The 15,999-nt window shown below is 43.0% G+C and overlaps 1 protein-coding gene across 1 annotated transcript in view; it reads right to left on the bottom strand.

The window, feature by feature from the left end:
- Positions 1-15,999, bottom strand: part of dock11 (dedicator of cytokinesis 11) — a 273,861-nt gene that overhangs the window by 191,356 nt on the left and 66,506 nt on the right. The window contains exons 10-12 of the mRNA XM_067996777.1: positions 13,896-13,979; positions 12,261-12,401; positions 5,570-5,791 (exon numbers count right to left, since the gene is read on the bottom strand). Coding sequence (XP_067852878.1) covers positions 5,570-5,791; positions 12,261-12,401; positions 13,896-13,979 — 447 coding nt within the window. The remainder of the gene's footprint in view (positions 1-5,569; positions 5,792-12,260; positions 12,402-13,895; positions 13,980-15,999) is intronic.

Below are 15,999 nucleotides of genomic sequence, written 5' to 3'. Positions count from 1 at the left end.
GTCGGCACTGTCTCAGTAACTGTACCTGTTTCATTTAATGGAGTCGGCACTGTCTCGGTAATTGTACCTGTTTCATTTAATGGAGTCGGCACTGTCTCAGTAACTGTACCTGTTTCATTTAATGGAGTCGACACTGTCTCAGTAACTGTACCTGTTTCATTTAATGGAGTCGGCACTGTCTCAGTAACTGTACCTGTTTCATTTAATGGAGTCGGCACTGTCTCGGTAACTGTACCTGTTTCATTTAATGGAGTCGGCACTGTCTCGGTAACTGTACCTGTTTCATTTAATGGAGTCGGCACTGTCTCGGTAACTGTACCTGTTTCATTTAATGGAGTCGGCACTGTCTCGGTAACTGTACCTGTTTCATTTAATGGAGTCGGCACTGTCTCAGTAACTGCACCTGTTTCATTTAATGGAGTCGGCACTGTCTCGGTAACTGTACCTGTTTCATTTAATGGAGTCGGCACTGTCTCGGTAACTGTACCTGTTTCATTTAATGGAGTCGGCACTGTCTCGGTAACTGTACCTGTTTCATTTAATGGAGTCGACACTGTCTCAGTAACTGTACCTGTTTCATTTAATGGAGTCGACACTGTCTCAGTAACTGTACCTGTTTCATTTAATGGAGTCGGCACTGTCTCGGTAACTGTACCTGTTTCATTTAATGGAGTCGGCACTGTCTCAGTAACTGTACCTGTTTCATTTAATGGAGTCAACACTGTCTCAGTAACTGTACCTGTTTCATTTAATGGAGTCGGCACTGTCTCAGTAACTGTACCTGTTTCATTTAATGGAGTCGGCACTGTCTCAGTAACTGTACCTGTTTCATTTAATGGAGTCGGCACTGTCTCGGTAACTGTACCTGTTTCATTTAATGGAGTCGGCACTGTCTCGGTAATTGTACCTGTTTCATTTAATGGAGTCGGCACTGTCTCAGTAACTGTACCTGTTTCATTTAATGGTGTCGGCACTGTCTCAGTAACTGTACCTGTTTCATTTAATGGAGTCGACACTGTCTCAGTAACTGTACCTGTTTCATTTAATGGAGTCGGCACTGTCTCAGTAACTGTACCTGTTTCATTTAATGGAGTCGGCACTGTCTCAGTAACTGTACCTGTTTCATTTAATGGAGTCGGCACTGTCTCGGTAACTGTACCTGTTTCATTTAATGGAGTCGGCACTGTCTCAGTAATTGTACCTGTTTCATTTAATGGAGTCGGCACTGTCTCAGTAACTGTACCTGTTTCATTTAATGGTGTCGGCACTGTCTCAGTAACTGTACCTGTTTCATTTAATGGAGTCGACACTGTCTCAGTAACTGTACCTGTTTCATTTAATGGAGTCGGCACTGTCTCAGTAACTGTACCTGTTTCATTTAATGGAGTCGGCACTGTCTCAGTAACTGTACCTGTTTCATTTAATGGAGTCGGCACTGTCTCAGTAACTGTACCTGTTTCATTTAATGGAGTCGACACTGTCTCAGTAACTGTACCTGTTTCATTTAATGGAGTCGGCACTGTCTCAGTAACTGTACCTGTTTCATTTAATGGAGTCGACACTGTCTCAGTAACTGTACCTGTTTCATTTAATGGAGTCGGCACTGTCTCAGTAACTGTACCTGTTTCATTTAATGGAGTCGACACTGTCTCAGTAACTGTACCTGTTTCATTTAATGGAGTCGGCACTGTCTCAGTAACTGTACCTGTTTCATTTAATGGAGTCGACACTGTCTCAGTAACTGTACCTGTTTCATTTAATGGAGTCGGCACTGTCTCAGTAATTGTACCTGTTTCATTTAATGGAGTCGACACTGTCTCAGTAACTGTACCTGTTTCATTTAATGGAGTCGGCACTGTCTCAGTAATTGTACCTGTTTCATTTAATGGAGTCGGCACTGTCTCGGTAACTGTACCTGTTTCATTTAATGGAGTCGACACTGTCTCAGTAACTGTACCTGTTTCATTTAATGGAGTCGGCACTGTCTCAGTAACTGTACCTGTTTCATTTAATGGAGTCGGCACTGTCTCAGTAACTGTACCTGTTTCATTTAATGGAGTCGACACTGTCTCGGTAACTGTACCTGTTTCATTTAATGGAGTCGGCACTGTCTCGGTAACTGTACCTGTTTCATTTAATGGAGTCGGCACTGTCTCAGTAACTGTACCTGTTTCATTTAATGGAGTCGACACTGTCTCAGTAACTGTACCTGTTTCATTTAATGGAGTCGGCACTGTCTCAGTAACTGTACCTGTTTCATTTAATGGAGTCGGCACTGTCTCAGTAACTGTACCTGTTTCATTTAATGGAGTCGACACTGTCTCAGTAACTGTACCTGTTTCATTTAATGGAGTCGGCACTGTCTCAGTAACTGTACCTGTTTCATTTAATGGAGTCGGCACTGTCTCAGTAACTGTACCTGTTTCATTTAATGGAGTCGACACTGTCTCAGTAACTGTACCTGTTTCATTTAATGGAGTCGACACTGTCTCAGCAACTGTACCTGTTTCATTTAATGGAATCGGCACTGTCTCAGTAACTGTACCTGTTTCATTTAATGGAGTCGGCACTGTCTCAGTAACTGTACCTGTTTCATTTAATGGAGTCGGCACTGTCTCGGTAACTGTACCTGTTTCATTTAATGGAGTCGGCACTGTCTCGGTAACTGTACCTGTTTCATTTAATGGAGTCGGCACTGTCTCGGTAACTGTACCTGTTTCATTTAATGGAGTCGGCACTGTCTCGGTAACTGTACCTGTTTCATTTAATGGAGTCAACACTGTCTCAGCAACTGTACCTGTTTCATTTAATGGAGTCGGCACTGTCTCAGTAACTGTACCTGTTTCATTTAATGGAGTCGGCACTGTCTCAGTAACTGTACCTGTTTCATTTAATGGAGTCGGCACTGTCTCAGTAACTGTACCTGTTTCATTTAATGGAGTCAACACTGTCTCAGTAACTGTACCTGTTTCATTTAATGGAGTCGGCACTGTCTCAGTAACTGTACCTGTTTCATTTAATGGAGTCGACACTGTCTCAGCAACTGTACCTGTTTCATTTAATGGAGTCGGCACTGTCTCAGTAACTGTACCTGTTTCATTTAATGGAGTCGGCACTGTCTCAGTAACTGTACCTGTTTCATTTAATGGAGTCGGCACTGTCTCGGTAACTGTACCTGTTTCATTTAATGGAGTCGGCACTGTCTCGGTAACTGTACCTGTTTCATTTAATGGAGTCGGCACTGTCTCGGTAACTGTACCTGTTTCATTTAATGGAGTCGGCACTGTCTCGGTAACTGTACCTGTTTCATTTAATGGAGTCGGCACTGTCTCAGCAACTGTACCTGTTTCATTTAATGGAGTCGGCACTGTCTCGGTAACTGTCCCTGTTTCATTTAATGGAGTCGGCACTGTCTCGGTAACTGTACCTGTTTCATTTAATGGAGTCGGCACTGTCTCGGTAACTGTACCTGTTTCATTTAATGGAGTCGGCACTGTCTCGGTAACTGTACCTGTTTCATTTAATGGAGTCGGCACTGTCTCGGTAACTGTACCTGTTTCATTTAATGGAGTCGGCACTGTCTCGGTAACTGAACCTGTTTCATTTAATGGAGTCGGCACTGTCTCGGTAACTGTACCTGTTTCATTTAATGGAGTCGGCACTGTCTCGGTAACTGTACCTGTTTCATTTAATGGAGTCGGCACTGTCTCAGTAACTGTACCTGTTTCATTTAATGGAGTCGACACTGTCTCAGTAATTGTACCTGTTTCATTTAATGGAGTCGGCACTGTCTCAGTAACTGTACCTGTTTCATTTAATGGAGTCGGCACTGTCTCAGTAACTGTACCTGTTTCATTTAATGGAGTCGGCACTGTCTCAGTAACTGTACCTGTTTCATTTAATGGAGTCGGCACTGTCTCAGTAACTGAACCTGTTTCATTTAATGGAGTCGACACTGTCTCGGTAACTGTACCTGTTTCATTTAATGGAGTCGGCACTGTCTCGGTAATTGTACCTGTTTCATTTAATGGAGTCGGCACTGTCTCAGTAACTGTACCTGTTTCATTTAATGGAGTCGGCACTGTCTCAGTAACTGTACCTGTTTCATTTAATGGAGTCGGCACTGTCTCACTAACTGTACCTGTTTCATTTAATGGAGTCGGCACTGTCTCGGTAACTGTACCTGTTTCATTTAATGGAGTCGGCACTGTCTCGGTAACTGTACCTGTTTCATTTAATGGAGTCGGCACTGTCTCAGTAACTGTACCTGTTTCATTTAATGGAGTCGGCACTGTCTCAGTAACTGTACCTGTTTCATTTAATGGAGTCGGCACTGTCTCAGTAACTGTACCTGTTTCATTTAATGGAGTCGACACTGTCTCGGTAACTGTACCTGTTTCATTTAATGGAGTCGGCACTGTCTCGGTAACTGTACCTGTTTCATTTAATGGAGTCGGCACTGTCTCAGTCACTGTACCTGTTTCATTTAATGGAGTCAATACTGTCTCAGTAACTGTACCTGTTTCATTTAATGGAGTCAACACTGTCTCAGTAACTGTACCTGTTTCATTTAATGGAGTCGGCACTGTCTCAGTAACTGTACCTGTTTCATTTAATGGAGTCAACACTGTCTCAGTAACTGTACCTGTTTCATTTAATGGAGTCGACACTGTCTCAGTAACTGTACCTGTTTCATTTAATGGAGTCGGCGCTGTCTCAGTTACTGTACCTGTTTCATTTAATGGAGTCAACACTGTCTCAGTAACTGTACCTGTTTCATTTAATGGAGTCGACACTGTCTCAGTAACTGTACCTGTTTCATTTAATGGAGTCAACACTGTCTCAGTACCTGTACCTGTTTCATTTAATGGAGTCGGCACTGTCTCAGTAACTGTACCTGTTTCATTTAATGGAGTCGGCACGGTCTCGGTAACTGTACCTGTTTCATTTAATGGAGTCGGCACTGTCTCGGTAACTGTACCTGTTTCATTTAATGGAGTCGGCACTGTCTCGGTAACTGTACCTGTTTCATTTAATGGAGTCGGCACTGTCTCGGTAACTGTACCTGTTTCATTTAATGGAGTCGGCACTGTCTCGGTAACTGTACCTGTTTCATTTAATGGAGTCGGCACTGTCTCGGTAACTGTACCTGTTTCATTTAATGGAGTCGGCACTGTCTCGGTAACTGTACCTGTTTCATTTAATGGAGTCGGCGCTGTCTCGGTAACTGTACCTGTTTCATTTAATGGAGTCGGCACTGTCTCGGTAACTGTACCTGTTTCATTTAATGGAGTCGGCACTGTCTCAGTAACTGTACCTGTTTCATTTAATGGAGTCGACACTGTCTCAGTAACTGTACCTGTTTCATTTAATGGAGTCGACACTGTCTCAGTAACTGTACCTGTTTTGTTTAATGGAGTCGGCGCTGTCTCGGTAACTGTACCTGTTTCATTTAATGGAGTCGGCACTGTCTCGGTAACTGTACCTGTTTCATTTAATGGAGTCGGCACTGTCTCGGTAACTGTACCTGTTTCATTTAATGGAGTCGGCACTGTCTCGGTAACCGTACCTGTTTTGGGTAACGGAGAAATCTTTCAGCCACTCGTTGAAGACGACTATCATTACTGGTGACACAGCTTGCACTTGTTACGCTGTTACCAGCCCCATCCTCCGAGCTGCCCAGTAACATCTGTCTAACAGCTGGGGGATTCAAGTCAACGTGGAAATCTTCTGAGATCTTACAGTTATTCTTTACGTCAAACAGTGCGAGGGACACGAAGAAAGGTTCAACCTGGTAATTGGAAACAAGGTCACGGGGAAATCAGGAATGCGACCAGTAAGCAGCACAAATTAATCCTCATGATCGGTTTTTTTTTGTTACTTCCAACGATGTACTTCATCTTTACACATAAACAATGTAACCCTGCACAACTGTCCCCATTCCTGTACATAGACTCCCTTGTTCCAAAAGCATCATCTGTGCAGCCAGGATTATATTCACCTCAACTCTGCAGTGTCCACAAGACACTGGATATCACTTGCTGGCTATTAGTTACTGATGGCCATTAATAACCTTTCCTGTTTAAATTACATTAGTAAAGAAAGAATTTGAATCGATATAGCATCTTTCACAATCTCAGAAGTTCCCAAAGCGCTTTACAACAACTTGCATTTATATAGCGCCTTTTAGGTAGTAAAATGTCCCAAGGTGCTTCATAGGAACGATTATTGAACAAAATTTGACACCGAGCCACATAAGGAGATGTTAGAACAGGTGACCAAATGCTTGGTCAAAGAGGTAGGTTTTAAGGAGCGTCTTAAAAGGAGGAGAGAAGGGTCGAGAGGTGGAGAGGTTTCGGGAGGGAATTCCTGAGCTTAGGACCTAGGCAGCTGAATGCACGGCCACCAATGGTTGAGTGATTAAAATCGGGGATGTGCAAGAGGCAAGAATTGGAGGAGCGCAGAGATCTCAGAGGGCTGTAGGAGGTTACAGAGATAGGGAGGGGTGAGGCCATGGAGGGATTTGCAAACAAGGATGAGGCTTTTAAAATCGAGGTGTTCCCAGACCGGGAGCCAATGTTGGTCAGCGAGCACAGGGGTGATGGGTGAACGGCACTTAGTGCGAGATAGGATACAGGCAACAGAGTTTTGGATGACCTCAAGTTTATGGAGGGTGCAAGATGGCGGGTAGCCAGGAGAGCATTGGAATAGTCAAATCTAGAGGCAACAAAGGCATGGATGAGGGTTTCAGCAGCAGATGAGGTGAGGCAGGGTGGTGACGGACGATGTTACGGAGGCGGAAATAGACGATCTTGGTGATAGAGCGGATATGTGGTCAGAAGCTCATCTCAGGGTCAAATAGGACGCCAAGGTTGAGAACGGTCTGGTTCAGCCTCAGACAGTGGCCAGGGAGAGGGATGGAGTTGGTGAGTAGGGAATGGAGTTTGTGGCAGGGACCGAAGACAATGGCTTCAGTCTTCCCAATATTTAGGTGGAGGAAATTTTTGCTCATCCAATGCTGGATGTCAGACAAGCAATATGACAAATCAGAGGCAGTGGAGGGGTCGAGAGAGGTGGTGGTGAGGTAGAGCTGGGTGTTGTCAGCGTACATGTGGAACCTAACGTGTTTTCGGATGATGTCGCCAAGGGGAAGCATGTAGATGAGAAATATGAGGGGGCCAAGAATAGATCCTAGGGGGACTCCAGAGGTAACGGTGCGGGAGCGGGAAGAGAAGCCATTGCAGGTGATCCTCTGGCTACGACTGGCTACTGCTTCTTGAAGTATAGTCACTTCTGTAATGTAGGAAAATTGGCAGCCAATTTGTACACAGCAAGGTCCCACAAACAGCAATGAGATAAATGACCAGATAATCTGTTTTAGTGATGTTGGTTGAGGAATAAATATTGGCCAGGACACTGGGGAGAATTCCCCTCCTCCTCTTCAAATAGTTTCATGGAATCTTTTATGTCCACCTGAGAGGTTTAACATCTCATCTGAAAGACAGCACCTCCGACAGTGCAGCACTCCCTCAGTACTGCACTGAAGTGTCAGCCTGGATTATGTGCTCAAGTCTCTGGAGTGGGATTTGAACTCACGATCTCCTGACCAGAGGTGAATGTTCTACTACTGAGCCACAGCTGGGTCTGTGAACAATAGACAGAGGCTATAACCGGTGAAACCAGTTCAGAGAACTTTACTCCAGGCATCATTCCATAATCAGAATCCTTTCCTCAAGTGTGTAGAGTCCACCTCAGTTAGTTTGTTTGCAACTTAATACTGATTACAGCTCAGATATGAAGATAGGACCAGGAGTAGGCCATTCAGCCCCTCGAGCCTGTTCCGTCATTCAATTAGATCATGGCTGACCTGTACCTCAACTCCATTTAACCTTGCCATACCTATCAGGTGAGTATGTAAACCCCAAAAAGTCCTCAGTGGAATTCCTCTTTGACTTTACAGTTCCGATCAGCTTCCTTTGATGTGTATTTTACAGGTACAGTTATATCATCTCCTCAGTTACCGATCTCCTATAGCTTCAGCCCATTAAATGCAGTACGTGTTCAAATGCTGAATACATGGACATCTGAATGTTGCAATCACTCTGGGGTGGATTTTCAACTTGCCGTCATAAAACTGACATTGTGGATCATTCACCCATTATAGCAACCGCTCGACTTTCATTTCCATTGGGCGACTTCTAGAAACGCCAATCGATCCGGGCAAGTTGAAAATCTAGCTCTCTATTCTCCCCTTTGATTAGCAACAGCCAGCCAGAAAGTATTATCAAACTGCTTGGCAAATCAGTGGTAAGGTTGGGATTCTTACTCTCCTCAGCGTTATCCATCAGCAGTGAGCAAGACCAGTGCTTGCTGCACCACTGTAACCAGCACAGAATCATACATGAAATCCGGGGAGGATGTTCACATGTTGGCTGCAGCCTAGTGTGAACAGGCTCAAGAGAGGCAAGTGCTGACAATGGAGTTCACATCTCAAAGGGGACTCATTCCAGACTGTGGACCGAACAGTGGGGTCATCTTGATCAGGATGGTATCTCACACGAACATGTTTAACCAACATAATGGCACTATGGCACAACGTGTGTACACAGAGCAGGCCAGAACTTTCTAGAGGACTTCTCCGAGATAGGAACATAGGAACAGGAGAAGGCCATTTAGCCCCTCAAGTCTGTTCCATCATTCAATTAGATCATGGGTGATCTGTATCTTAACTCCATTTACTCGCCTTGGTTCCCTATCCCTTAATATTGTACCTAACAAAAAATCCCAATCTCAGTTTTGAAATTTTCAGTTAATCCCCTGCATCACCCCTGAACAGCCTGGCTCTAATTTTAAGATTATGCCCCCCTGTTCTGGACTCCCCCACCAGAGGAAATAGTTTCTCTTTATTAACCCTATCAAATCCTTTAATCATCTTAAACTCAAGTAGATCACCCCTTAATCTTCAATATTCAAGGGAATACAAGGCAAGTCTAAGCAACCTGTCCCCATAATTTAACCCTTTTAGCACTGGAAAGATGAGGAGGCTTCCTATACTCTGCAGTATAACTCCATCATCAACAAGTTGAAAGACACTTGAAACCCAAGAGTGATTTAATCTCTCCAACACCGGCCAATATAATGCTCTAAACAACAGGCCAACAACTTGGTGGGTCAGAATAATGATTGAAGTTAGAGGATAACAAAGTTAAAAATTGCTAGTTAGCCTCCAAACTGAAAAGTGTTAAACTATGTAAAAGTAAAAGGGAGTAGAAATGGTCTGATAGAAATCCAGTTTTCTCATGTAGACACAGTAATTCTTTAAATTCTTCAATGAATGCCACTAATACAGTAGACTTATTCTATTCATGTCCAATTGTGGGAGAATTGCAATGGTTTTCCAACACATGATGTTCGGTATGAAAGCTTCACAAGCACAGACTGACAACGGTTCAGAACTGACCCGTCCAATCACTGTGGAGCACAATGAACAGTGATTATATTGTAAAATCAGAGGAACAGAAAGCAGAGATCATCATACTGACACTGTACTGTAAGAACATGGGAGGAGGCCATTCAGCCCCTCGAGTCTGTTCTGCCATTTTATTAGATCATGGCTGATCTGTACCTCAACTCCATTTTCCCACCATATCTCCATATCCCTTGATACCCTGACCCAACAAAAATCTATTGATCTCAGTCTTGAACATTTCAATTGACCCCCAGCATCCACAGCCTTTTGGGGGGAGAGTTTTCCAGATTTCCCATTACCCTTTGTGTGAAAAAGTGCTTCCGATTTGACTCCTGAATGACCTCGCTCTAATTTTAAGATTGCGCCCCCTTGTTCTTGATTCCCCCTCTAGAGGAAATAGTTTCTGTATCTACTGTATTGGATCATTTTATCAGTGTCCTGCCCGAGTGCACAGCTCAGTTTTGATCAAAAGATGAGGGAAACATTGAAACCACGGAGGGAGTGCAGAGAAGAGCCACGGGGCTGATCCATGGTGTTATAAGGATTGCATTCTCCGACTGGAGAAACTGCGGCTCTTTAGCTTTGAAAGAGGACAAGTGAATGTCGAGGTCACTCTTTGATTAGTGACTACCATCCTACAAGTAAACTCCAACCGCCTGGCAATTTTGGGATCCCTAGCTGTCCTCAGCATTGCCTATTACTATCACTTTGAAAGAAGCCGATGCAGAGGAGATCTATTAAAGGTAGACAAGATATTACATGACATACATAAGGTAAACCTGTAGCATGACTTCAGCGCAATACTAAGGCAAGGGGCTTAGATTAAAACTGGTGAAAGGGCGATTTAAGACGGCTGTCAGGATCGAAACTTGGAAAAGTCATCCGAACAGAGCTCCGAAAACAAAAATTATAGATTCATCCATGATGCAGTCAGATGACCAGATAGAGGGGAATCCAAGATGGATGATAGAAGTTGGCCTCCTTCACCTGTGTTTAACTGGTTATCTAGTATAACGATCTTCCTTTAAGCCAGACTTAATGCGAAAGGGCAAGAAGCAGCAATCATACTGAGCGATAAGAAAATTCCTATGGGGTAATACGTTGCTGCAGGTCAGAGACATATTGTGATTCGATATCTGCATCGTTACCAGTTCAGTATTTGAAGCCCGAGTTTGTAGCAACAGAATCTCTGCAAGGGATAAGGCGGGAAAGTGGAGTTGAGGTTGAAGATCAGCCATGATCTTATTGAATGGCGGAGCAGGCTCAAGGGGCCTTATGGCCTAATCCTGCTCCTATTTCTTATGTTCCAATCAGGACAGATTGAACCCATGGAAAACATTAGTGGCTGCATATGGGAGCTGAGTGGTTCACTGCTTTAAAGCCCAGTCAACTCCAGTTGCGAGTATAATGGAGATATTAGCTAACGGGAATCTCATTGTAATCAGGAGTCGGTGAGACCATTAGAACTGGTATAACAGTAAACATGACAAAATTACTTATCTTGGCAGGTTTGCTCCTTCAATCATGCTGAACAATTATATCAGGGCATCAACTGTGACTGTTGGCAGCACTCTCGCCTCTGAGTCTGAAGGTTGTGGGTTCAAGCCCCACTCCAGAGACTTAAGCACATAATACGAGCTGATACTTGAGTGCAGTATTGATGAAGTGCTGCATTAACAAGACGGGCTGTCCTTCGGATGTGAAATTAAATTGAGGTCCTGCCTGAATCAAAGATCCCATGGCACTGTTGGAAATCTCGCGGTGTCCTGGCCAACATTTATCCTTCAATCAACGCCATTACTGAAGGTAACAGGACAAGTTGATAAAGTTGTTGATACAGGATCTTTGGCTTTATAAATAGAGGTATAGAGTATAAAATCAAGGAAGTTAAGCTAAACCTTTATAAAATACTGGTTAGGCCTCAGCTGGAATGTTGTGTTCAATTCTGGGCACCACACTTTAGGAAGGATGTCAAGACCTTAGAGAGGGTGCAGAGGAGATTTACTAGAATGGTGCCAGGGATGAGGGACTTCATTTATGTGGAGAGACTGGAGAAGCTGGGATTGTTCTCCTTAGAACAGAGAAGGTTGATGGGAGATTTGATAGAGGTGTTCAAAATCATGAAGGGTTTTGAGAGAGTAAATAAGGAGAAACTGTTTCCAGTGGGAGAAGGATCAGTAACCAGAGGACACAGATTTAAGATAATTAGCAAAAGAACCGGGGGAAGAAGAGTAAAAACATTTTTATGCAGCGAGTTGTTATGATCTGGAATGCGCTGCCCGAAAGCAGATTCAATAATAACTTTCAAAAGGGAATTGAATATATACCTGAAAAGTTTGCAGGGCTATGGGGAAAGAGCAGGGGAGTGGGACTAATAGGATAGCTCTTTCAAAGAGCCGGCACAGGCACGATGGGCCGAATGACTTCCTTCTGTGCTGTATGATTCTATGATGTGGTAATAAGCAGATTAACTGGTTACGCAACTCATTGCTGTTTGAGGGACCTTGAGGGCAAATTGGCTGCCATTTTGCCTGCCTAACAAGAGCAGCACCACTTCAAAAGTAATTTGTTGTGAAGTGCTTTGGAACGTGATAATAAGATGCTCATTAAACGCAAATCCTTTCCTCCCATGTACGTCACACCATTTAAATCGGAGCAATTTTTAATATCACAAACTACACCATATATAAACAGAACTTTTATATTTCTTGCACAGGTTCCCTCGTTAAAGTGAACATTTCTAACTGGAATAAACTGATGCAAACAGGAGACCCTTTTGAATACAACTTACATTTGTCAGTGTGCCATTTGCCTGCTCACTCACACAGCCTTGGAGAGTGAAAGTCAAGTCGTGGCATTTAACCATAAAACGCTTGCCAAACTTTTCCTCAAACGGTCTCACATCTGGTTCAATTCCTGAAAAATCCAGTTTCTTAAAAAAAAACACACAAAGGTAAAACAGCTGACATTCCCTGGGAGATACTCAATGAATGAGTTGGAATGTGCCACACAATCTATCTCTTTAAAACTCTGGTCCTGGTGTAATCTTCTTTTATTTCTCCTTCTCTTTCAGTCTCGAGGCAGTACACATGACCTGTCAAGCCTCTTCCTAAGCTGCTCTTGGTCCAGATGTTAAGTGTACTGTAAAAGCCATTTTTTAATCTCCTCTTTTCCCTTTTTTTTTGACAGTAAGGCCTCTTGTTGCCATGTCTACATCAACTGACATGATAACCAGTCCAAGCTGCTCACTCATCTCGAGCACTGAGCAACAATCGACTAAAGAGCTCTTATAAGAGGGCAAGAGGGGGCATTTCAAGCTCGTTAGCCATGATATGAAAAGTGAAGAAGCTCATCCCAGCTCAGGCATCGCCAGTCCATTTTCCTCAGGATATAAACATGTCCAATTGGTCTTATTTTGATGATTAACTTGGGAATTATGGCTCATCACCGAGTCTACACATGCTGGTTTCAATAGCAGAAAAAACCGGGGATCAAAAGTACTTGAAAAATAATGAGCAAATTGATATGATACAGTGGGTGCAAAACAAGGCCGGCAGAACTTCCTAATGACCAAAGGACTTTTGCTTTCCTCAATAAATTATTTCCCACATAAAGAATCGACTTCATGCTTTTTATTTTTCATCTTTTCCCAATCGGACCCAAGTTTAGAAAATAAATGGGACAAATGGGCAGAAATGGAAACTATTTAAAAATAAATAAACTGAACCTGTGCAAACTAAAAAGGGTGCTTTGCTGATGATCTAACTGTTCATACACTGTTGAAATATAGTCTAACACTTGGCAATTAATATTTAATAGGCTGAGTGCAACCAATTGTTTTGCAATTCATAATTCTCAAACACTTCCACACACTCAGGCCTCATCGTAAATATGTGATGCAGATCTATTTAATCCAATTGGTGCTAGTAAATTTTTTTGTAAAACTTCACTTTAAAAATCCAAAAGTTCAACTCTCAACAGGGAATCTAGACGCACAACAGCAAAAACCATTTGTCAAAGCTCTGACTCAAAGATTTTCAGTGAAGGGAATTGAAGATCACAAATCCCTCGTGCGTCACATGCAAAGCTGATCGAGCGCCACTTATCCAAGCAATGTTTATATGTCTCTTGAACTGAAGCAACTTACCTGATCTAATCTTGCATGATAAAGAGGTACACAAACAAACTAGACTGTTGTTTGTTTCCGCCCCGTGGGTGTGTTAAATTATGTATAGTCCAACAATAAATCCTGGAAAATTCTTTGCCATAATTGTCAAACCATCTCTTATAAACACTGAGATAAAACACTCCATTCAATAAACTCAAACAAACCAAAAACCTATGGAGGGTGATCCAGCACGTTTACACACCAAAACCCCATATTTTACAAGGCACTTGTAGCTTTAAATCTGTGTGTTAACTCTACCTGTGTCTCCGGATCCATTGCAAACAGTTTACATCTGCCTTCACTTCTGTTGATTTTGTTCAGGTAATCTGATTCTCGGGCATACTAGAAACAAACAACATACAAAATATTACCATGCTTCTTTATAACACGGTTTACCTTACTTCAAGGCCAAGGTTTTAAATGTCTGTAGACTGCATTGGGAACAGCTAGTAATTCTATACAAATAAAGCTCATGCAAGGTCTAAACAGGAGGAAGTTTGAATCCTTTTAATGTTACACAAATTGATATTGTGTTTAAGGATGAAGGAACACTGCCCTCTGTGATCACTTGATGGAATCCCTGCTACGAAAGCAGTATCTTATATCATAGAATGACACAGAATTTACAGCACAGAAACAGGCCACTTGGCCCAACAGGTCTATGCCGGAGTTTTTGCTCCACACAAGACTCCTCCCTACTTCATCTAACTATCAGTATATCCTTCCATTCCTTTCTCCCTCATGTGTTTATCTAGTTTCCCCTTAAATGCTTCTATGCTTTTCACCTCAACCATTCCTTGTGGTACCGAGTTCCACATTCTAGCCACTCTCCTGAATTCCCTATTGGATTTAATAGTGACAATCTTACATTTATGGCCCCTACTTCTGATCGCCACTACAAGTGGTAACTTCTTCTCCAGGTCTACCCTATCAAACCCTTTCATAATCTTAACTGCTCTCTGTTTTAATATCTAGCACAAGGACATCTTCTGCCCAACAGACCCCCATTAATAAACGTCTGCCTAGGGCTTCATGCATCAGCATCAGTACCAAGTATTTAAATTTTACACACTAACTCTTCCAAGGCACCAATATTATCTTCAGTAATGGTGAGGATTGTCAGCTTCTCTCAATTCAGCACAGACACTCCCATCTCCCCCCACAAGAGCCATCTTCTGACAAAAGGTGTACCCCCAAAATGGTGCTGGCTCTGCACTCGGAGTCGGCCTTTGCTGTTTTCTCTTTTTGGCGTGTCTATGGTAATGTGTTTCCACCATCTTCCGGTTTCATTCCAAACCTCTGGCACCCGCACGGCTTTCTTGTCCTTCCAAAACTCCTTTTTCTTCTGCCTCTTTCCCCTGTGTGGATTTCTCCTCTTGTCTTTCCACCACCTTAGCTATTTGCTTTTGTTCAGCTAATGTCTTATCATTACCTCAGTGAGATGATCTTTCATATCTTCCAACAGTTTTCTATGAAACACTTTACAATCATCCAACCCAACCCTCCCTCTCTCTGATTTGCTTATCTGTTGTTTCTGTTTCGGTTGGATGTCGGGACATGGTTCTTTTCCCAGAGAACAGTGGACCTCTGGAACAGGCTACTGGCTCGTGTGGTGAACAACAATTCTCTGAATTCCTTCAATCAGGAGCTAAACCTGTTTCTGGCTGGGAAAGTGATCACCATGTACAAAATGTAGGTTCAGTATAACATTAATCAGGGCCAGAGTGATATCCTAGATAAGTTTCGATCGCCTAAGGCGGGGCAGGGGGGGGGTCATCGAGGAGTTACCACTAATTGGCCTGGGTTTTTAATCTGGTTTATCGCCTCTTCCAGGAGATCACATGGCTTTCGGGTGGGGTGCGGAGTGTATATATTGTGATGCACAAGACATCGCAGTTGTGTGGGACAGGCTGGACGGACCAGGGGGTCTTTTCCTCTCCGTCACTCTTCGTATTTTCTCCTTCTCCCTTTTTTCTCAAACTTACTAATGTGCTTTTCGTTCTGTTGTGAGCTCTAATGAAGCATTATACCTAGAATGTCACTAAATTGCCTATTCTCCCTGGAGAGGTTGACTAATCTACTACGTAATTCCAGCACCTCCTGCTTTTGTTTCAGATTTTCAATTCTTTTTCATTTACAACAGAAAAAGTTTACAGTGAGGCGGAGGGGGTAAAATTCAAATTTGGCAGGGGCACAAAACGGGCCGTAGGGGATCGGCCGCCCATTAATAAACTCTGCCCAATTTCCCATTCCATTAATGAGCGGTTATAATCCGTATATTTCTTCCCTTCTCTACCTATCCACTCACCGTCTTCCTGCACATTCCCACCTTCCATCACAGTGCTTACAACCCTGCCTCCAG

The sequence above is a fragment of the Heptranchias perlo genome, chromosome 15 (assembly GCF_035084215.1).
Source record: "Heptranchias perlo isolate sHepPer1 chromosome 15, sHepPer1.hap1, whole genome shotgun sequence".
NCBI classification, from domain to species: domain Eukaryota; kingdom Metazoa; phylum Chordata; class Chondrichthyes; order Hexanchiformes; family Hexanchidae; genus Heptranchias; species Heptranchias perlo.
The sequence above is the reverse complement of the archived record's forward strand: the minus strand, read 5'-3'. Positions and strand labels throughout refer to the sequence as shown.